General features: G+C 44.1%; 1 protein-coding gene and 1 pseudogene across 3 annotated transcripts in view; both read right to left on the bottom strand.

The window, feature by feature from the left end:
• STRIP2 (striatin interacting protein 2) overlaps window positions 1-27,613 on the bottom strand; it is a 62,139-nt gene that overhangs the window by 15,183 nt on the left and 19,343 nt on the right. For 2 of the 3 annotated variants that reach the window (XM_055283979.2, XM_063641608.1), the window contains exons 4-18: window positions 27,394-27,528; window positions 25,798-25,918; window positions 24,879-24,947; window positions 24,563-24,669; window positions 23,720-23,847; window positions 22,448-22,651; window positions 20,617-20,852; window positions 20,291-20,356; window positions 19,486-19,549; window positions 18,694-18,765; window positions 16,044-16,118; window positions 14,931-15,028; window positions 14,338-14,464; window positions 11,633-11,733; window positions 8,350-8,416 (exon numbers count right to left, since the gene is read on the bottom strand). In XM_055283979.2, the coding sequence (XP_055139954.1) occupies window positions 8,350-8,416; window positions 11,633-11,733; window positions 14,338-14,464; window positions 14,931-15,028; window positions 16,044-16,118; window positions 18,694-18,765; window positions 19,486-19,549; window positions 20,291-20,356; window positions 20,617-20,852; window positions 22,448-22,651; window positions 23,720-23,847; window positions 24,563-24,669; window positions 24,879-24,947; window positions 25,798-25,918; window positions 27,394-27,528 (1,670 nt within the window). Of the gene's footprint in view, window positions 1-8,349; window positions 8,417-11,632; window positions 11,734-14,337; window positions 14,465-14,930; window positions 15,029-16,043; window positions 16,119-18,693; window positions 18,766-19,485; window positions 19,550-20,290; window positions 20,357-20,616; window positions 20,853-22,447; window positions 22,652-23,719; window positions 23,848-24,562; window positions 24,670-24,878; window positions 24,948-25,797; window positions 25,919-26,926; window positions 27,015-27,393; window positions 27,529-27,613 lie in introns of those variants that run through there. The other variant, XM_063641609.1, reaches the window with a different exon arrangement.
• On the bottom strand, window positions 2,603-7,551 carry LOC129484113 (small nuclear ribonucleoprotein G-like; annotated as a pseudogene).

The raw sequence follows: 27,613 nt of genomic DNA, 5'->3' as shown, positions 1-27,613 counted from the left end.
AGTTTTGCCCATGGTTTCCAGAACAGGGAACTTTAGATCTAAAAGATTGGGAAAAAATTGGCAAAGAATTAAAACAAGCAAGTAGGGAAGGTAAAGTCATTCCACTTACAGTATGGAATGATTGGGTCATTATTAAAGTAGCTTTAGAACCGCTGCAAACAGAAGAAGATAGCGTTCCAGTTTCCGATGTCCCTAAAAGCTGTGCAGTAGATTGTGAAAAAGAGGCAGGGATAGAGTCCCAGAAAAGAAAAGAAAGTTCACACTGTAAATGTGTAGCAGAGCCGGTAATGGCTCGGTCAACGCAAAATGTTGACAATAATCAATTACAGGAGGTAATATATCCTGAAACGTTAAAATTAGAGGAAAAAGATCCAGAATTGACAGAGCCATCAGAGTCTAAACCACGAGGGCCAACTCCTCTTACAACAGCTCAGATGCCTGCAACCTTAGAACCTCAAATGCAGGTTAAACAAGTACAAACTCCAAAAAAAGATCAAGCAGAAAAAGATAGAGTCTCTGTCACGGCAATGCCAATCCAAATACAGTGTCCACAATATCAGCAGGTAGAAAGTAAGATCCAGCCGCCAGTAGCCTATCAATACTGGCCGCCAGCTGAACTGCAATATCGGCAGCCTCCAGAAAATCTGTATGGACAGCCAGGAGCATTTCCAGTGCCACAGGGGAGGGTGCCATATCCTCAGCCGCCCACCATGAGACTTAATCCTACAGCACCGCCTAGTACACAGGGTAGTGCAATACATAAAATTATTAATGAGGCAAGAAAACAGGGAGATATTGAGGCGTGGCAATTCCCAGTAATATTAGAAGCAAGACCACCTGGAGAAGGGGCCCAAGAGGGAGAGCCTCCCGTAGCTGAAGCCAGATATCAGTCCTTTTCTATAAAAATGCTAAAAGAGATGAAAGAAGGAGTAAAACAGTATGGATCCAACTCTCCTTACATGAGAACATTATTAGATTCCATTGCTCATGGACATAGACTCATTCCTTATGATTGGGAGATTCTGGCAAAATCATCACTCTCACCCTCTCAATTTTTACAATTTAAGACTTGGTGGATTGATGGGGCACAAGTACAGGTCCGAAGAAATAGGACTGCCAATCCTCCAATTAACATAGATGCAGATCAACTATTAGGAATAGGTCAAAATTGGAGCACTGTTGACCAACAAGCAATAATGCCAAATGAGGCCATTCAGCAAATCAGGGCTATCTGCCTTAGGGCCTGGGAGAAAATCCAAGACCCAGGAACCGCATGCCCTTCCTTTAATACAATAAGACAAGGCTCTAAAGAGCCATACCCTGATTTTGTAGCAAGACTTCAAGATGCTGCTCAAAAGTCAATTACCGATGAGAATGCCCGTAAAGTCATAGTGGAGTTGATGGCATATGAAAACGCCAATCCGGATTGTCAATCAGCCATTAAGCCATTAAAAGGAAGGGTTCCCGCAGGATCAGATGTAATCTCAGAGTATGTTAAAGCATGCGATGGAATTGGAGGAGCTATGCATAAAGCTATGCTTATGGCTCAGGCAATCACAGGAGTTGCTTTAGGAGGACAAGTGAAAACATTTGGGGGAAAATGTTATAATTGTGGTCAAATTGGTCATCTAAAAAAGAATTGCCTAGTCACAAATAAGCCAAATGTAACTACTCAAGCTACTACAACAACAGATAAAGGGCCACCTGGCCTATGTCCAAGATGTAAAAAGGGAAAACATTGGGGTAATCAATGTCATTCTAAATTTGATAAAAATGGGCAACCACTGTCGGGAAACGAGAGGAGGGGCCAGCCTCAGGCCCCGCAACAAACTGGGGCGTTCCAAATTCAACCCTTTGTTCCTCAGGGTTTTCAGGAACAACAACCCCCACTGTCACAAGTGTCTCAGGGAATAAGACAGTTATCACAATACAGCAATTATCCCCCGCCACAAGTGGCAGTGCAGCAGTAGATTTGTGTACTTTACAAGCAGTCTCTCTGCTTCCAGGGGAGCCTCCACAAAAAATCCCCACAGGGGTATACGGCCCATTGCCTGAGGGGACTGTAGGACTAATCTTAGGAAGATCAAGTTTAAATCTAAATGGAGTCTCTTATGTCTAATTCCTTCTATATAGACACAGTAACAGGCTGATCTCTCTTTCTTTTCCCCACAAGTTTATCTAGCAATTTTTTTTTTTTTTTTGAGAGAGTTTTCCTCCTGTTGCCTAGGAGTGCAATGGCACAGTCTCCACTCACTGCAACCTCTCCCTCCCAGGTTCAAGCGATTCTCCTGCCTCAGCCTCCCAAGTAGCTGGGATTACAGGTGCCCGCCACCACACCCAGCTAATTTTTGTATTTTTAGTAGAAATGGGGTTTCACCACGTTGGCCAGGCTGGTCTTGAACTCCTGACCTCAGGTGATCCACCTGCCTTGGCCTCCCAAAGTGCTAGGATTATAGGCTTGAGCCACTGTGCCCGGCCTAACAAAAAGTTTTTAATATAAAAAGTCCAATATAAAAAAATGTACATGACCTAATTTTTACATCATAGTAAAACAGGCTCTTTGGAGAGGGGACATGGAATTTCTCTGCTGAACAGCCATTATTTATACTCGTTCCAAAGTTTCTAACATGATGATACTATTTCTTCATATTACCACCATTCCAATATTGTTCTGTTGCCCACTGGTTGCCATCTCCACACACTCATCTATCACAAGATTCATAAAGGTATCAAATTTCCACAATATTCCTTGGACATGTCTGCCACCATTTAATTTCAATGATAACTTCTTGTCTATAAATTTTTTCAACTCGGGAGGGTGAGCTTTGCTCACGGTGCCTACGTGGCCTCACAGATGCCTTGAGATGGGATGCATGGCTTCTCTCTTGCTCCTGTGGTAGGCCCAGCAGTCTTGCATCTGGCATCACCCACCTCATTAGCCAATCAATTGTTGGTATTTTTTTTCTATTTTAGATTTTCTTTTTTTTCTTTTTTTTTGAGACGGAGTCTCGCTTTGTCGCCCAGGCTGGAGTGCAGTGGCGCAATCTCGGCTCACTGCAAGCTCCGCCTCCCGGGTTCACGCCATTCTCCTGCCTCAGCCTCTCCGAGTAGCTGGGACTACAGGCGCCCGCCACCACGCCCGGCTAATTTTTTTTGTATTTTTTAGTAGAGACGGGGTTTCACCGTGGTCTCGATCTCCTGACCTCGTGATCCGCCCGCCTCGGCCTCCCAAAGTGCTGGGATTACAAGCGTGAGCCACCGTGCCCGGCCCTAGATTTTCTTTACCAACACCATTATAGAATAATTCTCTTAACATATGGGTTTTTGATAAATTACTGCTAGATTAAGGACATAGATCTGGATAGCTTAAAAGAGAGTAATGGTTCTCAAGTGAAATAAGTGGATAAGGAGGAAGGAGAAAAAAAAGTTTCAAGATTGTTTGGGAAACTTTAACAAACTACAAGTGCTCCAGTAAGGGGCACTAACATACCTGGGTATGTGGGTTTGAAAAATCATCCTGGAGATTCTAATCTCCCTAAGAACCCATTATAGAAATAGTGACCAACAGGAAAATTGATACAATGCTAAAAAAATTTTATCCATGATCCTTCCTTTGCATAAATACCTCATGGAAAGTGTATATATACCTCATGGTATATTTACAGTATATCTCTGAAATACATGTATGTTTACTCATAAATGCATAGTTTTAAATAACATTGTAGGAATGTACACATAAGTACAGAAAGTAAAAAAGATATCAATATAATACATATAAAAGATTTAATATTTTCCATCCCCCAAAGTATGTCCTTGCACAGCCTACATTTCATACCACTGCTCTCAACAACCATTCAGATGCTAAGCATTGCAAAATACATGCTGAGCCCACATCCACTGCCTTCTCCAGCAACCTCTTTTCAAAGACCACACTTAACTTCCACATAATCATACGTTCACCATCCTTCATTTAAGTTTGGAATTTTATTTCAATTTTTTCCTAGCTTAGTGGATTGAATATGAATACCGACATTTGGAGATACACAAATTTTTAAACTTCCTGTACCAGGTGGGAGGGGAAACTATTCAGTATATTGGTGAGGATGGCCTATCTAAAGCTAATTATTCTGACAAAATGGGAATACTTCAGAAATTAATATGCCATTAGCTCTACCTTTATTTCATGTTCATCATGCTGTTTAGTTTCAAATAAAGTTGAATTCAGTTCAAATTCAGAAAACTGAAAAAATATAAATCAAGACTACCTCAGCCCAGCAGTGGCTCAGGCCCATAATCCCAGCACTTTGGGAGGCCGAGGCAGGTGGATCATTTGTGGTCAGGAATTCAAGACCAGCCTGGCCAACATGGTGAAACTCTGCTTCCACTAAAAAATACAAAAATTAGCTGGGCAGTAATGGCACCCATCCGTAATCCCAGCTACTTGGGAGGTTGAGGCAGGAGAATCGCTTGAACCTGGGAGGTGGAGGCTGCGGTGAGCAGAGATTGTGCCACTGCACTCCAGTCTGGGCGACTGTCTCAAAAAAAAGACTACTTCAGCCCAATAATTCCACTTCTAGGAATCTAAAGGAAATAATCAAAGATTCATGTGTAGCTGGGCATTGTGGCTCACACCTGTAATCCTAGCACTTTGAGAGGCCAAGGCAGGAGGATCACTGAGCCCAAGAATTTGAGACCAGTCTGGGCAAAATAGGGAGATTCTGTCTCTAGGGAGATTTTATCTCTAAAAAAAATTTTTTTTTAATTTAAAAATTAGCCAAGCATAGTGGCATGTGCCTGTAGTCCTAGCTGCTTGGGTGGCTGAGGTGGAAGGATCATTTGACCCTGGGAGGTCAAGACTGCAGTGAGCTGTGATCACACCACTGCACTCCAGCCTGAGCAACTTCGAGACTCTGTCTCAAAAAATAAAAATAAAATAAAAGATTCGCATGCAAGGATGTTTGTTTTGGAGTTACACAAGGAAAACATAAATAAATGTTAACAGCAGAGAAGAATCTTTTTTGAAACTAAATAGTGGAATATTATGTGTAACTATTAAAAATTATGTCCTGGGCTGCATGCAGTGGCTCACGCCTGTAATCCCAGCACTTTGGGAGGCTAAGGTGGGCAGATCACGAGGTCAGGAAATTGAGACCATCCTGGCTAACACAGTACAACACCGTCTCTACTAAAAATACAAAAAATTAGCCAGGTGTGGTGGCCTGTGCCTGTAATCCCAGCTACTCAGAAGGCTGAGGCAGAAGAATCACTTGAACCCGGGAGGCAGAGGTTGCAGTGAGCCAAGATGGCGCCACTGCACTCCAGCCTGGCTGACAGAGCAAGACTCCATCTCAAAAAAAATAAATAAATAAAAATAAAAAATAAATAATTAAAATTATGTCCTCAGCTGGGCGTGGTGGCTGACACCTGTAATCCCAGCAATTTGGGAGGCCAAGGAGGGCAGATTGCTTGAGCCCAGGAGTTCAAGATCAGCTTGGGCAACACAAAGACCCTGTCTCTACAAAAAATACAAAAATTAGCCTGGCATGGTGGCATGTCTGTGGTCCCAGCTACACCCAGCTACTTGGGAGGCTAAGGTGGGAGGATCACTTCAGCCCAGGAGCTTGAGGCTGTGATGGGCCGTGCTTCAGGCCGAGTGCACTTCACTTCAGCCTGGGTGACAAAGCAAGACCCTGTCTTCAAAAAAGAAAGAAAAAAATTGTCCTCTAGAATGTGTAATAAAATGATATTGTGAACATTTAAATTTTGCTGTCAAATGAAACATCTATGTATAAAGTCTTAGTTTTGTTAATGTGTTTATATATGAGTGAATATATATATAATTGCAGCAAAATATTAACAGTGGCTATATGTAGGTGGCATAAGAGTATTTTTCTTCCTCATACTTTTCTGTTTCTCCAGTTTTCTTCAATACATATATTTATTTTAATATCAGGAAAAAAACTTCAAAAGTTACTTAAAGAAAATCCTATAGCCATTCGTGGTGGCTCACGCCTATAATCCCAGCACTTTGGGAGGCTGAGGCAGGTTGATCATCTGAGGCCAGGATTTCGAGACCAGCCTGGCCCACATGATGAAAGCCTGTCTCTACTAAAAATACAAAAATTAGCTGGACATGGTGGCATGTGCCAGTAGTCCCCGCTACTCAGAAGGCTGAGGCAGGAAAATCACTTGGACTCAGGAGGCAGAGGTTTCAGTGAGCTGAGATCGCACCACTGCATTCCAGCCTGGGTGACAGAACAAGACTCTGTCTCAAAAAAAAAAAAAAAAAAAAGAAAGAAAGAAAAGAAAATTCTATATATTCAAATAGCCAGTACATTTTCTGTGCTTGCAATTTGTTAAGCCTGAAAAAAAGAGATATATCTTACTCATATGAACATTAGTCTTTTTCTGAGCATAGAAGTCACCAGTTTAGATAAACCATACTGAGGACCTATGTGGAATAGACTCACTAGTTACTGCAGCCCATGACTGGGCTCATTCAAAATTCAAGCAAAACAAAAAGTCTGTGGTTACTAAACGAAACCACCAGGTGCCACTATTGCTTCACAGAAAGGAGTAAAATACTTAGCATGACTATTTTTTAGGAAGAATAAATACATGCTTTCACTCTGGATAATACTAAAGTCTTCTTAGAAAACATAATAAATTATTACGTTCACTTCATTTCAGTAATTTTATGCACATATCCCAAAGGTCAATTGGGAGAGATGTGAAAGTGTGGTTCCTATCAATTCCTACATATGAACCAATGGGGTTGGCATTGAAAATAACACATTATAGGAAGAAATAAATTCAGGCCATAAAAGTTGACTTCATCTTCTGAAATGCCATACTAATAGCAGAATTTTAATGCTACTGTGTACCACTGTTTCTGTGGAAAATGTATTCTTCATTCCAACTCTGAATGGCAGGGGATGCATGTCTCTCTACCCCAACTTCCACTTTCAACTGGTAGCTATTTAACTTCTCCATCTATAAAATAGTAATACTAACCTCATAGAGTTGTTTTAACAATTGAATAGCTACATCTGTGTAGTGTGGGTAAAAAAAAATTTTTTTTAAATAAAAAATTTGAAAAAAGACTGAATAGCATCATAAATAACATAAAGAGGGTTGGACAATTTATTACTTCTCTGTAGGAATAAAAAGCTTCCAACTTCTTTGGCTGCTGAGGCCACATCTAAATAAGACCAGAGAATCTCTCTATCCCAGTGGTAAAAAAGGGTGCTAGGTTGGTGTCTCAGGACATGGGTCTTTTGACTCATGTCTAATTCAGGCTCTGTCACCTATGAGGAGTAAACCATGACAAATCACTTCATTCACTGGGCCTTCAGGTTTCTCATCTTTGAAATAAGGTAGTTGAATCAAATGGCTCTTAAGTCCCCTCCAGCCAAGAATCCCATGGTTCTATAAAACCTGTACCACAGAGATTGTCATTCTATTTTTGCATAATATACTTTTCTGACTCAACATTTTGCAGGAATTACAACTGGAGGACAAAGGGTTGTAGTAACCATTGGTGCGTGCCATGATTCAATCATTTGACATTTATTGAGCTCTTCAATGTACCAGACAAGGTGCTAGACTCTAAGGATATAAAAATGATGATACTGTCTCTTCCTTCAAGCATTCTACAGTCAAATTAACAAACAGACACAAATGCATAATTACAATGCAACAGACTGGAGGTATGGATTGTGGCATATCTAAGGAGCTGTGGCAATACATGATGAGGTAGATACCTCATCTTCAGTATGGTTGTTGTTCAGTCAGTTTCATGGAATTGAGAATAACTGTGAGTGACTTTTCTGATTTGCCTAGAGCTGTTTTCAAGATGAGAAACTTTCTGGGCTATCCTTTTGTGGCTATATAGACTTTTGCCTCCAAAAGACTTAGAAAAAGTATTTTCTCAAGTACACATTGCTAGGTTTTATAACCTATATGAAAATAAGAAGTGAACTCCCTGTAGCACAGTGGAAAGAAGACAGATAATTATTTGTGCTAGACCAGAAGAGATTCTCCTGCATTTAGCATAGATATTCACACTCAATTTCAGTCCCATTATGTTTCTAAATTCCCTCTCCTCCTTAGTGTTTTTCACTGGCTGTTTCCTCCTTTCTGAAAAATGCTATGCTAAGCTTTTCCAGATCTTTCTCAACTGGGTCAGCAACTCTAAACCCCTGCTGCATCTGTGCTCTTGCCAATATACCTTCATTGATCTGAGACTCTCAAACCAGGGCATTAAGGGGTTGGAGAAGAAATGAAAGGGCAAATGCCAACCTGTGCCACCTAGCAATTTCAAAGGCTACCAAATCCCCATCTGCTTACCAGACTTTCAGTAGTAAGCTCCGGCAAATCCTGGATGGTACAGCAAGGATAATCCAGGACTGAGATGCTGTAAGATGCAGAGATAAGGACAGGCTTTAGGTAAATGGCAACAGCAGGAATTGGCTGTATCTGAAAAGGACAGGAGTTATTTCTCTCCAGCAGCCCCTATCCATTTCCCAAATTGCTGAGTGACCTCAGCTGAAACTGAGGGCTCTGGTGCCAGGCAACTCTAGCTCCAGTCTCCTTTCCTGTCATGATAGGAACCAGTGAGTTCTTTGAGGCTGGCCCCCATCTGGTAGATACAAAAGAAAGCAGAAAGACAGCCTCTTTTCTTAGCACTCCTTGCTTCTTTAAAGGAATACGTAAACTTGAGTGCATTTGTGTTTCTGCATTTAACTGTATGTGTGAATATAACTGCTCCCACAGACACTGCCCAAACCCATCCCACTGGATAACAATCTGAGGATGTGAGGATGAAATGATCCTCCTGTGTCTCTCACCAGATCTTTCTGAAAGCTGGGAGCTCTGGGGAATGATTACAGAAGCCACTCCTAAAGGAAGCTTGAGACAGGGGCAGCTTCCTATAGAAAGGCTAATCTAGTAACTCAAGAATGGTAATAGCTGACAGTGGGGGACTGCAAGCTACAGCTCTGTGGTGAGCCCAGGGAAGCAGGCATGAGTTAGGAGGGGAAATAAGGCATTGAGTTATGACAAGGACATAGTTACAAAATAAATGACAGCTCTCTCTTTCCTCTTCTCCCTTCTTCATTGACACAATACAGAATCTGGACTAGCTAATCTCTAATGCTCCTTCTGGTTCTGACGTTCCATGAGGTTTTGAACACCAACCTATCTGAACCAGTGCAGCTGGAAATGGATAAAGGATGTTGGCAAAGCAGTGGCTTTGACGACGACAAGTTCACAACTGCTATAATGAACCTGTCTCTACATTTTAAAAGTCAAAACTTCTATACAAGTAAAAGGCAACAATTTATTTGGCCAGAAATGTTTACCTTTGTCCAAGAAACTCAGACAAAGATAACCTGGGGGACCAGGGTAGGAGAGGAGAAGGGTCAGCTTGGGAGAGGGCAGTGTCAAACTACCTGTAATGTTGTTCATCATCTTTATTCACTCTATTGGATTTTCCCAGGGTTGCCAGTTCTGTACTGCTCCATTAGGATGAACATTCTTGGCTGGCTCATCCACCTATCCACCCACCTCCCACTGATGAAGCCCTATGGCAAAGTAGGTGCCGGCGACCAGGAAATGGGGGTGGGAAATCAAAGATGGATTTGTTCCATTCTCTTAGTGAATTGAAATCTAGCCTAAGGGGGCATAAAATTAATTTACAAGTATCTAGAACATCTAGATTGTAAGAGCCATGAGGAAATTCTGCAATAATGAGCTGTGATCTCCAAGTTCTCAGAGATCATTCAAAAGTAAAACTTACAGGTGGTGCCTAAGAGGATCATCTTGTTCAGGCCAACCTTAGCAAAAGGTGTAGTCTGTTGCTACCACTCTTCCAACTTCAAACTGAACCAAATGGACATCTATTGAATTGTCTGTACCTCCCATTCTAGGTCCATGGGTGCAGAAGGAACATTCAGTTTCTGTATATTACTCCCCTAGCCACAGTTGATCTAGGGGTGAACCTCTAACCCAGGGAATCTGGAATAGGGATTGGAGAGTCAGTTCAGTCTCTGAGGTGGGGCATGTTTAGCTCATATAGACATATTTCACTATGCGGCCTGAGAAGCAAACAACGCATACTGATAAATTTGTCAGTGAGAGAGGAAACTGGAGTGGAAATACAGAGGCCTGGTGTCTTACAGATACAAGTGAAAGGCTTTCTGGGCTCCCCACACTACAGGCCAACCCTGAGGTCCAGAGCTGCATTGCTGTCCTAGGTTCCTCAGGATGACACATGTCATTTCATTCTGACAAAGTCACTATTCTGCATGAGTCTAGTCCAGCTAGTTTTGGTTACTTTTAACCAAGAGTGTTGACTGATACACGGAGGTGCCTGTATGCAGTTGTGGCCCTGACACAGGCTGACCTGTACTTTCATTTTCCCTGGTAACTCAAGTAGCACAACTGAAGTGTCAATTTTAAAGGGGTCAGTGCACAGGTCTCCATATTGTTAGGAAAAACCCATCCTCCAATGCTTACCCCCAAGGGAAAATGTTTAAAGCAATCTTACACATACTAATATTAACTAATGCTTATAAAAGTTCTATGATATAGTCAGAAAAGGTACTCTTATTTTAAAGATGAAAATACTGTGGTTCAGAGAAACAGTGTCTTGCTTGAGATTACATAACTAGCAAGTAGCAGATCCAGGTCACGAATCCAGGTCTCATGACTTCAGGCTCCATAGAGTGTGTGTGTGTGTGTTTTAAGCTACATGTAAGCAGGCTCCTTCTCCATGGTGGAATTTCAGGCAGTACTGACAGACTAGTGTGGCAATATCTCTAGTCACCCCAAGTATGAGATTAGCCCTCTTACTTCTACTTTAGGAATTTTGCCTCTGGTAAACTCTACTGATTAACATATTTCCAGTTCTCGTGAAAGTAGAATAGTAAGGAACAAGGATCTACTCTGTAATCCCCAAGTCCCTGCTTGGCTGGAGGAATGGAAAGCAATTTGTATTCACAGGGAAGCCTGTGTTCTGATCCTGTCTCTGATGCTTACTTAAGGGGTCTCACCAGCATGTTAATTTTGTTAATATCTCTGAATTTGTTTCCTAATTGGAAAAATGAGAATAAAACTTATAACAACTCTTAGCATTGCTGAGGAGATTAAATAATGAATGCGAAATATCTTATTTTTTTAAACTACAAATTGATGTACCTCAGTAAATTCTATTATGTACCTTCAGTTACAAATTTTGTATGCATTACAGTTTATGAAACAGCATAACTGTTCCAATTGCTCCAACTTATGATTTATACTAAAATAAGGCCTGGCCAGACAAGCAGGTTGTTTCACAAAAAACAACCCCTGGATCCACCTGACACAGAGCTAAAAATTCATCATTGCCACTTCATTTCTTTAAGTCATGACATTTTTCAGTGTTTAAAACTATTAAAATACAAATACTTCCCTAAAGAAGGTAAACCATACACTCCATCAGCTAACACTTCAAGGAAATTAAATTTAACAGTGATAGCTCTAAGACAGGAGGGACTAGGGACACCAGGAAAACTGAAAGGCTCCAAGATGATGTAATTTTCTCAACCACCCCAAAATAGCCCCTTGAAATAAACCTGTCCAGAGTTCATACCTGTTTTTGGCAGTGATGTATGACAAGATATTTTGATTGAAGAACTTCAGGATCAAGGGGATGCAGTTGGCAAATACCAAATGTTGCGATACATATTCAAACTGAATTAAAAATCAAAGCAGAAAGGGCTACTTATTTGGAGGAGAATGGAAACTATGTTTGAAAAAAAGAGGGGAAGTACAAATCTAATATCGATTCCTGAGAATATCTACTATCCACTTGTGTTATCAGTCTTCCTGTCTGGGAAATGGAAAGAATCGTCTTCAGCCAGCCCATCCTACATGGAGGGGGATCATCTGCAGTATACGTCACAAGCACAAAACAAAGAAGCCAGAAAATAAAATCCCACTCCAATGCATAGAAAGAATTGCTGTGAGATTTGTTCCTAAGCTCAACAGGAAAGGAAGGCTCCCTGAGGGAGTTGTTTTCCATGCCAAACCTCTGGCTCATAATGTTTCAGCTGTAATTGATATAGCAGGGACAGCTGCAGCCTACTCTTGGCAACTGCTGGCATCACCCAGTCAGGATGGTGACAGCATATAATAACCAAATGGACCACTGGGCTCCAGCTCCAGTATGTCTGGTATACCATATTATCCTTAGTATTTAGAATATCAGTAAGTATACTGGCCGCTTGGAGTATGGGGGAAGGGGGGAAAGAATATTAGTAAATATTTTAATGAATGAATGAACAAGAGCCCTTCAGCCAACAGATACTGCATTGAGAAGTCTAAGGTGTCTTTGATAGGCTTAATACCAGAATGTGGAGACTCCATTCTGCTCTCCCAAATCCAGATGTGGTTTGTATATAGGACAACCTAGTGGGACAGGTGGCCATAAGAGCAGTGTCATGGGGGTTATGTTACCCATGATACACTAAGGAGTGTCAAACACGGTTTATCTCCAGATCCAGAACCTAGTATTCTAGTATAGAAATGGGGTTGAGAAAGCAGAGAACTATGGTGTTTTAAATCCTCAGCTCTCTGATCACCAACAAGTAGCCAAGCAGCAAGCTAAGCTGCCTAATGGCCCTGGGTATGTAGTTAGAGCAGTGGAGTGAGTTTATGCCAAGACCACTTCCCTCTTCTGTTCAATATTTTCTCCCTGGAAGGTTATTTATTTTATGTGTAAAATCCAGGGTATTTTCCAAAGCCCCAGACAAAAGAGCCGACACATATCCAGTATCATCTGATGAAAAACTTTCTTCAGTTTGAGATGTGCCTGTGGCCCTTCAGGATTCACTGACACACACTGGCATGGCCCATCAAGCCATCCACCTGTCTGGCTGTGAATCCACATACTTCCCACTAAGAAAAGCAGAAGTAAACACACATCCACAGTTCTCTGTTCTCTTTCCACTAGAAACACTATCTCCTACCTACTCCTACTCCTCCCAGCCCTGCTGCTCAGCAAACACTGGCAAAAGTGGGAGCACTCAGGGCAATCAAACATACCCAAAGATGTCTTTGAATGTATGAAAGTGGAAAAATACCCTGGTTGATAGGGCCATGGATATAGACCCTGCAGAAGCCTCTCTGTACTCTGAGGACGTGCTCTTCTACCAGCAAGCTTGATTCTGACTTCTTAGGAGGAAAATGGGGTAGAGCCTCTGGGCAAAAATGAGAAGCATTCCTCCTTTCCCTGTGGTCTCCTCACAGACAGGAGCATCCATTTGCTGTCCCCATCTTGTCCCTATATCTTGGCAATGCCCATGAAACCAAGTCCAAACTCCTTAGCACGGCAAACAATGTTTTATGGGAAAGCAGCTTCTTAACTTTTCTTAGCTTCGATTTCAGTATCTATAAAAAAGGTATTAAATAAGACTACTTCATAGGGTGGAGAGAATTAAATGAGGGCCTAGACAAGCTTAACAGGGTGCTGGGCACAGGATAGGTGCTCAGTAATTGTGTGCTAGCATATAGATTATGATTTGCTCCTTGCCGATTCCCCCAGCTTCATGTGTCACCAGACCATGCCCATCTTTCCCCAACCCAGGCAGAACTCCAGCAACATTTAATTACAGTTTTTAAAGGTACTTTGCTCTCTCTCTTCCGCCTCTGGACTTTTGCATATTAGCTTTTCTGCTCGAAATGCCTTCTGTCCTCCTTCCCTAACAATTCCCATATCCTGGCTAACATCTGTTTTTTTAGGACTCAGGTTAGAAGTCATTTCTTCTCCACCTCAAGCTGGATTAAGTGTTTCCATAGCAACCAGTGCTTATCAGTGTCAGTGCACTTATCTCTCTATAATTGGCTACTTATATATCTGTATCCTTTATAAGATTTCAAGGCCCTGAAGAGCCAGAACTGTGCCTTATTCTCAGAATTATATCTCAAATGTTGGAAAAGTGCTTCACATATAGAAAACTATGGTCAACATACTTCCCCCCCATTTTTGTGAAATGCTTACATTCTCTCTTGCATTGTTTAAAAACTGGCTGGGCATATTCCTGAGAAGCTAGAGATTCCTACCCACAACCCTGGGATAACTTACAAGGGACACAGACATCTGCACCTTTCTAGGACAGTTCCCACTCCATAACCCTACCTCAAGCTCATGCAATGGGTGGCTGGATTCCCTGAGGGAGGACAAAGAAAAGGCTGAAAGACGCTCATCAGGACTAAAAGGGCCTTTGCATCCTTCCTTTGAGAGATAGGGCCTGGCAAACACCTAAGACCTGTGGAGAAGTGCTCCTAGCTGCTCACCTGGTAGATATGGTTGAGTTTGAAGTGTTTGAGGAGTAGCAGAAGCAGGGTGGAGATACTCTTTACAATAATCTCCTTGTGCCTGTTCACATCGATGCCCAGCTTCATGCTCTGGAGAACAGTGATGCTACAATGGGGAGAGAAGGTATTAGCACAGAGAGTGGCCTTAAAGGGAGCCCTGTAGGGATCCAGGTATTTGGGTCTGATACAATATACACAAGAGAGCCAGAACTTGAGAAACTTGAACTTCTGTGCCAGGGAAACCTCCAGAGTTCCCACTTATGAGCCTGTCTGAAGAAATGCTCCACTGATCTCTTTGTTTCTGTCTCTCTTTTGGCAAGCTCATCCCTTGGCAATGTTCACCCAAATACCTGGGCAGCCAGTCGCTGGCACTGGTGTCACCCTCCAGATCCAGAGTTCTGAGCTAAAAAGAGCCAAGCAGAAAGCCCTGTAGGGGAAAGGGGGTACTGGTGGGCAGAGACAGGGAGATCTCTTTGGAGACAATCTCTGTGTTAACAAGGTGAGTGGGGACTAGAGAGAGCCTGCAGACAAGACAGCTAGTATCCAGCAGCTGCCCCCGTTGAAGCACTCACGGCATCTCCTCAGGTAGGACATCTGCCAGGATATTGATAGAGTCTGTCTTAGCCTTGGAGGTGGGAGCTGCAGCCAGCAGAATCTTAAGCAGAGCGATCTGGGAAGTAGAAAATAAAGAAATTCACCACTGTCAAACCCACTCAGCAAGGGAGTGATTCTTCCACACCCTAACCGCCCTATAAAAAGTGTTTTAAAGCCATTCTCTAAGTTCTTCCCTAATGACCATATCTCCCCAGCGTCCAGAAAAGCAAACAGGTGCCCAGTCCTGAAGGCCTGCCTGTGAGGCTAAGGAGAAAGCCAGAGGGACAGCATTGGCTGTTATGCTTCAAGACTGTTCTTTCCAGGGCCTGGCATGGTGGCTGATGCCTGTAATCCCAGCACTTTTGGAGGCTGAGACAGGCAGATCACTTGAGGTTGGAAGTTCAAGATCAGCCTGGCCAACATGGTAAAACCCCATCTCTACTAAAAATACAAAAATTAGCCGGCGTGGTGGCATGTGCCTGTAATCCCAGCTATTTGGGAGGCTGAGGCAGGAGAATCACTTGAACCTGGGAGGTAGAGGTTGCAGTGGGCCGAGATCGCGCCACTGCACTCCAGCCTGGGCGACAGAGTGAGACTCCACTTCAAAAAAAAAAAAAAAAAAAAAAAAAAATGACTGTTCTTTTCAAAGGGGAAGATGGAAGGAACAGAGTGGGAAGGACAGTGTGTAGAAATAAGGTGGGCGGCATAAGCCCAACTTCTTCCACTCTTTTCTTTCCTCTAACCCGAACCATTGGCATCTTCCCTACTCCCAGCCTGAGGCTATCTAGGACATGACAGACCACAGCAGATCTCAGAGGGACTACAGTACTTATCTCGGAGGAGGGTCCCCAGTGTATCCTGTAGAGACCCCAACTTATTCCCCACCCTTCCCAAAGAAGGACTCGGGAGAACAGCACCATCAGAGGATCATTGAGGAAAGCTCAGAATTTTCATATGTCAGAAAATGCCTTGCCAAAGGGGCAAAGGCTCAGGAAACAAGCTCAAGTGTTGGACAGGTCCACTTGAAATGGTTTTTAGCTGTCTGTTCCTTGCAGCAGAGAAGGGCAGCTCTGGCCTAGCCATCTCCTTACCATATACTGAGGAAGGCTGTACAGCATTCCCTGGTAGAGGATTTCACATGGCGTCTCTGGTACCACCTCTTCCCCCTGTGGCAAGAAATACATGGTTTGCCAACGCCACTTTCCAGGTGACCAAAGGCTTTTTTTTCTTGGTTGTGAGGGGTGACCTGAAAAGAGCACTAAGCTAGGATTCAGATCTAGGTTTCTACCCTAGCTGTGTTAATGACTCACTGTGTGACCTTGGTTAAGTCACATTCCTTTTCTGAGTCCTAGTTTTCTCTTCAATAGGACCATCAGGTTGGCCTGGATGACCTCTCAGGACCTGGGATACTGGAACAGATGCTACAGGAGCACTTCCTATGGTGTGGATCTGAGGCTGAAAACTCTAGAACGTTCTGTAAGCCTGGAAGGAGAGGTAGGTGGCTCAATAGTGAGGGTTTAAAAGGAAGTTGGGTAACCTATGGACTGGAGAAACAGGAAGGAATGTTAGCAAAGAAGCTGTTAAATGTATGGAAATTATTTTCTTCCCCTCTCCATTAGCCCCTACATCACTTTCTCCTTTCTGACCAGCTCCCTCATATACAACTATCTCTGTCCTGTTGATGACATTAACTAAGCCTTTTATCAGAGTGGGGAGGCTGGGGCCTCAGGGACCCAATAAGCTGCTCAGGCCACTGTCATCTTTGACCAATGCAGTTCCCTTCCTCCTACAAGGTCCTTCTATTACAGGGCAAGGGGCCACTGCCATGAGACCCCGAGGCAGGGAAGAATAACCAGCCTCCTTCTGTCCCACACAACTCATCTGCTGCTTAAATGGACGTAAGTCCTAAATGGAAATTCAACAGAGCCTGGCAATCCTGGCATGTTTGCCTTCCTGCTCTCCAAAAGGCCGATTTCATACCATCTTCTCTCTCCTCAAACCAACTCCTTTGCCCACCATCCCTAAACAGTTGCTGACCCTGCCTCACGCTTCATGGAGAAAACAGAAGCAATCAGACAGGCACACACTCATCTTCTCAACACCAAATCTACCAAGAGTCTTCTTCCTTCCTTCTTGACATGAAGGATGAACCGCCTGTGCTTCTAACCAAGGCCAGTCTCCTACTTGTACTCAGGATCCCACACCTATTTGCTTTGTTGAATGCCTCAGTCCTGCAATTATCCCCTCTCTTGGATCATTTATTTTAGGACAAAAAAATGCTCTAGTATCTCTCAGCCATAAAACATCCTCCCCTTGACCTCACATTCTTCTTCAGCTACCATCCACTTTCTCTCCCCTTCACAAAACTTTTATACCATCTACCTCCTTTTTTGACATTCCCTTCAATACACTCCAATTAGGCTTTCAGTCCCACTACTTCACTTAGAGTTGCTCTTATCAAGATCACTATCTTCACGTTGCCAAATCCAATGGGCACCTTGGTTCTTACCATAATGCCACTTACTAGTAGCATTTTACCCAGCAGATCACTCCTTTTTTCTTGAAAGACTTTCTTAGCTTTTATGATGATATCATAATCTCCTGGATTTACTGTCTTTCGTACTCTTCTGGCTCCTTTCCTGACACATCCCCACCTCAACATATTGGTTGCCCCAGGGCTTTGTCCTGCCTTCCATTCTCTTCTTTGTCTCTACTCCCTCCCTGGGTTATCTCAGCCAGTTCTACAGCCTTTAACATTGCCTATAAGTGTTACAAACAAATCCTGAATTTATTTCTCAAAGTCAGCCCTCTCCCTAGAATTCTAGACTTGATTTCCAATCGCCTGCAGCTCCACATGGGTATCTAATGGGCATCTAAAACTTAGTATGACCAAAACAGAACTCTTGATATTCCCCCCACATCCTGGCAAATGGTACTTATTCTTGATTCCTTTCTTTGCCTCTCTATCCACATCCAAATGCGCTGCAAGTCTTGTCAGCTACATCTCCAAATCCAGGTCGGCATCATCTCTCACCTTGACTATTTCAAGGGTTTTCTAACCTCCCTAGAGTGCGTCTACGCTTTTCTGGTCCAATCTTTACACAGAAGCTAATGTTTTTAGAAACATAAATCAGATCATATCACTCCTCTGCTTAAAATCTCCAAAGGCTTCCTTCCCTTTGACTGCGAGTCAACTTCAAGCTCTCTACCTTTGCTTACAGGTCCTCAGCAAAGCGGCCTCAGGCCGCCTCTCTGACTCCATCTCTAGGATCCCAGCCCTCGGCCCTGTGCTCCAGCCACAACAGCCTTCCTTCACTACCTCCGACACTCTAAGCCTGCTTTCCCCTTGCTAAGGCTGTTCTCTCTGTTTGGAATGCTCTTTCCTCTGATGCTCCTATGGCCGGCTCCCTGTCCCTCAGATCTTGGCTTAAATGTCACCTTCTCAGAGGTCTACCTACTCCGACTGCCCAATCTAAAGTAGTCTACTGATGCTTCTTTCATGTCATCCTGTTTAAATTTTCTTCATTGTATTTACCATTCTCTGATAGTTTGGTTTACTTAACTTTTTGTTTTTTATCTTTCTTCCCCAACTTCAATATATCATGAAAGTAGGGACCTTGTCTTGCCTGGAACACAGTTAGAGCCTAATATGCTGAATGAATGCATGCACACATGCTCTGTGACAACACTGCAGACAGATTTTCTTCTACTCTCCTCCTGTGTAGGGCCTCCTTGGCTCACCAAAGACATAGGGCACTTCTCCAGCTCCTCTTCATTCTTGATCTGCACATCTGCGATGGAGATATACTTGTGCTGACAAAGATAAGAAGACATCAACAAGGGCTGAGGGCCTCATTCACATGTGTACCAGTCTCTTACTTAAATTCCCCAAAAGCAAGGAAATGTTCTGCTTATGGGTTTGTCACCCCACATAGACATGAACTCTTTCAAGACAGGAGTCTTAATCACCTCTGCATCATCAGCACCAGTCAAAGTGCTTTGTGCACAGTGTTTTTTTAAAATTCTGTTTCTATATTCGCTGAAGAGCAGCTAATACCTAAGCATTTATCTTCAAACAAAGTGCAAGGGGAAGCCAGAAACAGGCCCCTGCCCCTGGACCAGTGCCCTGAGAATTTTGATGTGTGTGCACGTATGCACGGAGTGATGACTCCATGCATACAGTGGGTATAGAGCAGGCTCCTACTCAATCCTGGGCCTTTGGAAGTTAGTGGACTTATAGAGAGAGAGAAGTGAAAGGAAAAGAAGCAAGGAATGGGAAGAGAGAGAGAAGAATGGGAAGAGGAAAAAGAAATGAGAGGAAGAAAGGAGAATTTTAAAATCTACCTGAATATAGGAAACTGAGTAAGTAAAGAGAGACCTAATTTTTCCTATTTGGCCAAAGGACTGCAGGAGGAATGCAGAAGGTCCAGAAAGAGTTTAGTATAAAAGCCCCACCCAGTATCCAGGAGCTTGGTAATCTGACCTACTTTGATGGCTCCCTATCCCTGAAGGCTGAGAGCCCACCCCGGTCACCTGCTTTAGGGTCTTCACACTCTCATGGATGGGCCTGGGTAATCCAACCAATGTATCTGTGTCCCTGTAAAAGGCCAGACATACCAGATCATAAGCTTCCAAAGTACAGAGAACTACTGATACCCCAATACCCCCCTAGAGTCAATGGACCATGCTACTTTCAACAACATCTACCCCCAGTACCCTAGACCTTCCTCTGCAAGCTTGTAGGTCCCACATCAGTGCTTCAGGACACAAAAATAATAATGGTACACAGAAATGTTTCTGGAAATCAGGAGATTTTTATAGTCTTTTGGGTACTCACTTGGTGTAGGAGTGGCAGGTTCCTACTTAAAAGGGTATATAGCCCAATGACACCTTGACTGTAAAACTCCACTAATAAAGACTCAATTTTCAAGAGGCCAGTGGGAAGGTTTCATGAGGCTGGGGAAATGGGGGAAGACTGGATCCATTCTGACCATGTCTCTTGTTCACAGAATTTTAGGCCATTAGAGCAGGAAGGGCCCATAGAAACCATCTAACCCAACAACCTCAGGAAAAATTAAGGCCCGAAAGAGAAATGACTTGTTGCTCAAAGTCCTACAGTTGGCTAAAAACACAAAAGTTCTTTGAGGAAAAGTGGAAGAAACTCAAGGAAAAAAAAAATCCATAGAAAGAACCCAAAGTAGTCACTGGGAGTTGTCCATGGCCTAGGGGCTGTAGGTTACATTGTGACTACCAGGCACCATCCCTCATTCCAAGCTACCTGCTCCTCTGGCCCCCTAGGAACCACTCTGTAGCCAGTTCCAACCATTCAGTCACTTACTGCCCCAGGGTGAATCCGATGAACTTGTTCCTGCTCATCTCCAAGAAGTGCTCGATGTCCTTCTGTCTGAGAGGATGGTGAAATGACCAATCCCAGGGAAGGGAAGAAAAGCAAACTTTGAGAGAGAAAAACTTTCCGGGCTCCTACCCCTCCAATCAGAGGACTGGAGCAGTGGAGAAAGGCAGCAATCAACAGAAGGAATTTCAAACCCAGGAGTTCTGACTGCCAGACCAACTTAACAAGCCTTGAATACATAGACTACCCCATCTTGGGCCTTTGGAGACTGAAACCCCAAAGCATAGGGTCCCTGATGCTATTAAACCTACCTGACCTTTGGGGCCCAGGGCAGGCCCTTGGGAAAAGCCACCCGCTCAGCAGACAGGGGTGCCTGTGAGGGTGGAGGTGGCACCAGAGGGTCCTGCTCTAGCAGGTCTAGCTCTCCATCCAAGGTTCGTTCTCCATCACCAGCAGACTCCTCTTCCTCCTCTGTGGCTGGCTCCTCAGTCTTGAAGAGATCCCTTTCATTGTAGATGTCCAGGCTGTCCTGCTTAGTGAGGAGTTGCTGGAGGGGAAAGAAGGGAGGGTAGGCGTGCAGAGATCTCACTCTGGGCATCCTTGTCTGAGGCCACCCCATATCCACAGGACTCCAGATTTCAGGGAACATGGAATCTGAACACAGCCCTTGTGAAAACATCCAATTCCCCACCTTAACCTACTGTCCCCACCCGGCCCAATAACAGGACAAGAAGTTCTCCGGTAACCCTGCCATTAGCCAGGGAACATAGCATAGATAATCCCAAAGTCACAATTACATAGCTTTCAGAAAGCAGTGATGCCTTTTTTTGCCAGCGCTTTCCTTCCTAATTATGCTCTGCTTAGGTGAACATTCAATTAGTTTGCCTTCTGTGAGCATACACCAGCTGGCTGACTGAGGAAGAGGAGGACAGAAGCTTGCTGCTAGGCAGAGGGAAGCAAGTTTGGAATTTTAAATCTTGTGACAAAGAAAAAAAGATTGGACCGAAATAGGCCAAAAAGTTAACAGTGACTGTCTCTGGTTGTTAAGATTGTGGGTGATTTTTCTTTTCTCCCTTCATCACATTTTTATATTTGTTCCAAATTTTCTACAATGAGTAAGCATTACTTTATAAAACAAAAATAAAGTTAAAAAATTTTATTGCAGATAATGGAGACTGGATTACTGAGCACTACTATCTAGCCCTGTTGATGAACTGAAGTGGGTCAGGCAGGCGAGTTTGTAAGAACATAGTCAGGTCTCAGTATAACTTGTCATTCTGACCTTTTCAGGACAGCAGACTATAGTCATGTGCTGCATAACGATGCTTCAGTCAACAATGGACTGCATATGTAATTGTGGACCCATAAGATTATAATACTGTATTTTTACTGTGCCTTTTCTAGGTCGAGATACACAAACACCATTGGGTTACAATTGCATATGGTATTTGGTATAGTAACCTGCTGTACAGGCTTGTAGTCTAGGAACAATAGGCTATATGCCTAGGTGTGCAGTAGGCTATACCATCTGGGTTTGTGTAAGTACACTCTATGATGTTTGCTCGGTGACAAAATTGGATAATGACACATATTGCAGATTGTATCCCTGTCGTTAAGTGTCACATGGTTATATACATAGACCCCTACCCAGTCATCTCTTAAATGTAAGCCTTTGGTTCCAGGGCCAGTTAAGAGTGTGGCTGGCTGACAGTAAACCTTCCTGGTGCTTCAAAATAGTAAAATGCCTTACCCCAGAAAAATGGATTTGCTTGGAGACCTGTTCCTGTACCCCGGGTCCCTATCCCCAGGATTATACCCTTAATTGTTGTTCAGAATGTAAGGAACTCCAGGCACTGAGGTCCAGGCCAATGATTCTGTAGCAAGACATGGCTATATGACATGTGTCATATATATCACATGTGTCATATATACCAGTGTCACATCACAGCAGCCCAGGGGGCTGTCAGGGCTGGGCGATAGAGGCCAAACTAGAGACCCTAAGATTTCAGGTTGGTCATAGGGCCAACCTGGGCAGGATGAGCCAGGTCATTTACTGCTTTTCCCTACCACACCCAGAGTAGCTTAGAATCTTGATTTCTGGCCAGTCAGTGTCAGAATACCATTGTCTGCTTCAGTCCATACCCTTCGAGAGCCACGGCGGCCTCGCAGCTTGGAGGGTGGGGGTGCCAGCTGAGACTCTCCCAGGTCAAGAGTGTAAGAGGGCGGGGAGGCAGCACGCATGCTCTTCACCACCTGGATACTGTCTTCAGCCAGTGGAGGCAGGCCCAATTCTGCCCGCTTCTGTACTTTGAGAGTCTGCAGATGCTCAAATCCACCAAGGGTAAACTAAGGAAGAAACAGGAAAGGGGCAGAGAGAGAGGAAGGAAGGGAAGTAAGAGAGAGCCAAGGTCAGGGAAACACGGATGAAAAGAAAGAGCCACAACCCCCAGTCCCTTCAGACCTTTTCCTTAATAAGGAGGTAGTAAAACAGAAAGAGGCAAATATGATTACCATCCCCACAGCAACTGAGGAGCTCAGGGGTCAGGATAAGGCATTATTTACTGTCCCAGTATGGGAAATATCACAGAATTTAGGAAAGGAATTCCTGGGGGCCTCCTCAAAAAAAAAAAAAAAAAAAAAAAAATAGGAAACTATCGACCTTTTTAAGGAACACATCCAGGTGCTATAAACCCCCAGAGTCACTCAATTTCCTCTGCAGTCAAGAGGCAGTTCCCCCATTAGGACTGCCTTGTGAGATGGGAGCCAAAAATGAAGGATCAGGTTGAATAACTAGTAACAAAAATATAACCACATATTTATAAGAACTTCATTATTTTTAAAAAAGCAAATCCTGGCCAGGCACAGTGGCTCATGTCTGTAATCCCAACATTTTGGGAAGCCAAGGTGAAAGGATCGCTTGAGACCAGGAGTTCAAGACCAGCCCAGGCAACACAGGGAGGCCCGTCTGTAAAAAAAAATTATTTTTATTAAAAAAAAAAGTACAAATCCCCTGTTTATCTGGAGGGAGGGCAGGCGCTCACCCCAACCTTTTATAGCTAGAGAAATTGAGGCACAGAGAATTGCCCAAAGTTTCTCAGTATCAGCAAAGCCCAGATCTACCAACTTTCAACCAGTGTTCTCTCCATCAAACATTGGCTTTAATAAGAGAAGGTACCACTGACATCCCCAATTTATGGAGTGGCATCTCCCATCCATCCAATAAAAACATGAAACCTATTCTAACACAGAACATCTGATGTCTCTAAGACAGCCTTGTTGCCCCTCCATATTGGCAGTTGGCTAAGGGCTGCCCTATTCTGCTCCCTGGCTCCAGCCTCCTGAATGAGACTAGAAGAAACAGGTGGCATAGGGCATTGCTGATCTGATAACGTGGGAGTGGGGAGAATTACTCACCATGACCACCTTCCAGAGCAGGAGCAGGACCTTCTTTATGGGGAAGTGAGGAGCCAGGCCACTGCAGAACTTGGTAACCATGGAGAAGAGTAAAAGGGCAAAAGGCTCCTCATTATGCATGGAGAAGCCTAGGGGTGAGGAGAGAGGGGTGAGAAAGTGAGGATGAGGCAGCTAAAACCTTGTTCATGTAACCCTGATTCTGGACACACACAGGAAGGCACTCACCTCCCCTGAAGAATTCCAGAGTACTTGGTCCTGAGAAGGAGGCTTAGCCCCCAGAAGGAAGCCCCTCAAGGGCAGGAAGGGACGCCATGGAACTAAAATGGCATAGGCCCCAGAGCTTAGGGTGACACTTTGGGGTTGGATGCCAAACTAGAAGTAACAATAATGAAGACATTGCTTTCTGGCTAAAGGACTCAATGTCATTCACTTTCCCACATCAATAAATATATTTTTAAAATCCCATAGTCCTTCATATCCTATCCCTGTCAGATGACAACACCAACTTACATTTGAACAGAACTCAGTTTTCAAGGTGATTCAACTCATTTTTTCGTGTGGGATTCGTGATGGAGTGGGAGAGGAATGGCTATCCCCACTTATAACCAAGGAAACCAAGGCATAGGGAAGTTATATGGCTGGTCTTAGCTCATAGATACAGGGGGGGCAATCAAGCCCAGCCCTTGTGTCTGCCATGCAGTATCTCTGTCCTAAAAGAAAGGACATTAATTTTAAAAAAGAAAACGAAAGAAAAAACGACTGTCTGCCTCTTCTAGGCAGATACTCTGCTTCCCCTCTCCCATTAGCACCCCATCCACACCTTCCTCAAGTGCCATTTCTTACTTAATTCGGTGCGGAAGGTCTCCCGGGCTGTTCTCCACCCACAGGGGTCTGTCTCTCGCTCCAGGCGAATATTTTCCACCATTAGGTACAGAACACTCAGCAGCACCCTGGGGTTACAGAAGAGTCACAAGAGGTTCCCAAGGCAATTCCCAGCCCATAGTCACAGACCTCAGGGATGGTCTCTGTGGGAGCCCAACCCAGTGAGATTAGCTAGAGGGCAACTTCCTAACGGTCTGAGTCATCTGGGATTTGGGGAAAAGGTAACCCAGGTGCTAATCATCTGCCCTGTTCCAAGCCCATAGTTAGCCCCACTCACCTGAGCTCTGTGCTATCAGCTATGGAGACAGCTGGTTTCCGAAGGGCACTGCTACAGGCCTGGCTGTTGCTGCCAGGGGGAGGAGAAAAAGAACAGGAATGCGTAAGACCTCTTTTCTCTCTGTGCTCTTACTTATCACTCACACAAACATGAGTGCTTGCCATTCCCTGGCTAGGCAGCCACTAATGAAACTGGTCTACGGTAAAGGAGCTGATAGAATTCCCCTGCCACCTCAGCAAACTCTCATCTATAGTGAAGACAAGGCAAGGGCAGGATCTGTGGTATCCACTCCTCTTGCATTCCCCACTATGCTTAGAACTGTGCTGGACATAAAACAGATGCTAAGAAACGCCTGATGAATAATAAGCAGATTGCACCCTATCTCAAACTCCTGGGTGATGGGCATGAGACAAAACAAGGGGTCACTGTAGTGGTAGCAGCAAATAAGGCCACCTCTAGAACTATAGCCCATGAGGGAAAGAATTGGGCACAATGACAGGAATTGATTTCCTGTTTTTCTTGGGTCGTGCACTCAAAATAGTTTCCTTCTTGAATTCCAGAGTTAGGCTGAGCTAAGAAAGTCCTTGAATAAAAAGAGAACCCACTCAGGATAGGCCCCTGAAGCCCAGGATTAAAGCTGTAAGTGAGGCAGAAGCTGCAGATGTATAGGCCCCTGAAGCCCAGGATTAAAGCTGTAAGTGAGGCAGAAGCTGCAGATGTATCCAACCTCAGGGAGGGAGAACAGAATATCAGAGAACACGGCTGGATGGAGGGGAACTGTCAATGAGCTTTGGGCTGAGGTATGAGTAGACCCAGTTCCTCACAGGGGGTCTCTATAGTGAGGGAAGCAGCACAGAACATGAGGCCCCTTTAAGGAATGGGGGTTATGTAGGCCAGCCCTTCCCCTAAGGCTTCTCACTCAATTTCCATGTGTAGTAGCTCCAGGAAGGTGGAGAAGGTCCCCATCTGATACAGCAGGAAGCAGTTGTACCTGGACCAGTGTAGCACATCGACCTCTGAATCACATTCCCCAAAAGCACCTAAAGGACCAGACAGTTGTTACAGGGGTTGAGGGGTGGCAGTATCCCAGTTCTTTCCACCCTGCCCCATGATCTTAAGATTTTCCTATAATACTCTGCCTAATAATTAGGCTGGCATAGGTATGACAGGGACCCCAAGAACTTCCTGGAATGAGTCAGGGGAGAGGAGAGGTAGTCTCCAGGGTTAGGTCCAATGTGCTCATCAATGGCCTGTCGTCTTAAGGGTGGGTTCTCCCAGAAGCAGATCCTGAGGTAAGTAAGGATTCCAGTGCAAGTAGCTTATCTGGGAATTGTTCCGAGGAATCATCAGTAGAGATAGGGAAGAAAAGGAAGCCAAAAGAGTTCACTCAGGGGATAATTTGGAAACAGTATAAAACACACAACTCACAGTTATTCTATCCAAGAGGGGTGAGACAGTCAGGCTACCCATCTACTAACTCCTGTTAGTCATTGGATGAGGGTGCTAAACTAAAGGAGCACACTGATTCCCTACACTGCCTGGATGCCCTGTATGGGCTGCAGAGAAGGCCCTTGAGCAGAAGCTGAGCATGGTGGCACATGCCTATAATCCTAGCTACTTAGGAGGCTGGAGCAGGAGGATAGCTCGAGCCTATGAGTTCAAGACCAGCTGGGGAAACATAGTGAGACTTCGTTTTAAAAAGCTTAAATAAATAAAGTCCTTGGGCAAACATATGAAGGTACTGGCAGTTGGAAGTTGGCCAGAGCACCAGACCCAAAAGATATAGGAGGGCACAGTCCTATTTGCTAGTCTTCTCTTCACCTAATGTCCACCCTTTCCCCTCTTCATTTATTATTTTTTCTTTTACAATTTTTTTTTAGCTCCCAACTGGTTGGTTCTGTTAACACGCCTCATATTTATGATCGTAGGCTTATTTTCACTCCAGCTAGGCTATCTCATTTCCCTTTCCAACACCTTGCTAACAGGTTTCTTCTGAGCAGCATTCCCCAATTACTCTATTTAGTTCTGATCATCTCCAAATTACTCACAGCATCCACTCCTGCAGTTATGTTGGCTTGAACCTTCAAAATGCCAATGAGAAACGCAAGGGGTCCATGTGTATCTGTGACACTCTCCTATTTCTCCTCAGTTTTGGGGCCAGGCCACAGTTGATGTCTTGTCTCCATCATCAGCTGGTGGTACATCATCAGCTCTGGCCACACCTCTTGCTAGTATTCACATATGATTATAGTACAGGGTAGGGAAAAGAAGAACCCTATAAAAAATTCTGACATGCCTGGTAAGATAAAGGCAGATCCCAAGGGATCTGGAACAGCACTCAACACTATCTCATCTTCCTCATAAGCGCAGGTTACTCCTAGCACATGACAAGATCTGTCCTTGAGAGGCAAGAAACCTTGCTTTCCCAGCACAGCCTGTGTCATGTCAGTCCTGATAATGCCCACTTCCCTCTCAAGCCTCCACCCCTCTAAAGCTAGCAAGCGTGGTCACTCACCTTGGGCCAGATAGAGAACAGCCCGGGCCACCTTCAGCCGCCGTTCCCTACTGACCACCTCTAGCCGGTCCAAGAGTCCCATTATATAGGCCTTTTGGGCATCTTCTTCCAACTCCAGCCATTCCTTGCCCTGCACTGGGAATAAAAGGCTACATACATCCAGTGTCAGCTATTGCCACCCTTCCTGGAAAGGCTCCTCATAGCATATCCACCTCTGATC

This window comes from Symphalangus syndactylus, chromosome 6, assembly GCF_028878055.3.
Source record: "Symphalangus syndactylus isolate Jambi chromosome 6, NHGRI_mSymSyn1-v2.1_pri, whole genome shotgun sequence".
Lineage (NCBI taxonomy): Eukaryota > Metazoa > Chordata > Mammalia > Primates > Hylobatidae > Symphalangus > Symphalangus syndactylus.
This window is presented reverse-complemented; position numbering and strand designations above follow the sequence as displayed.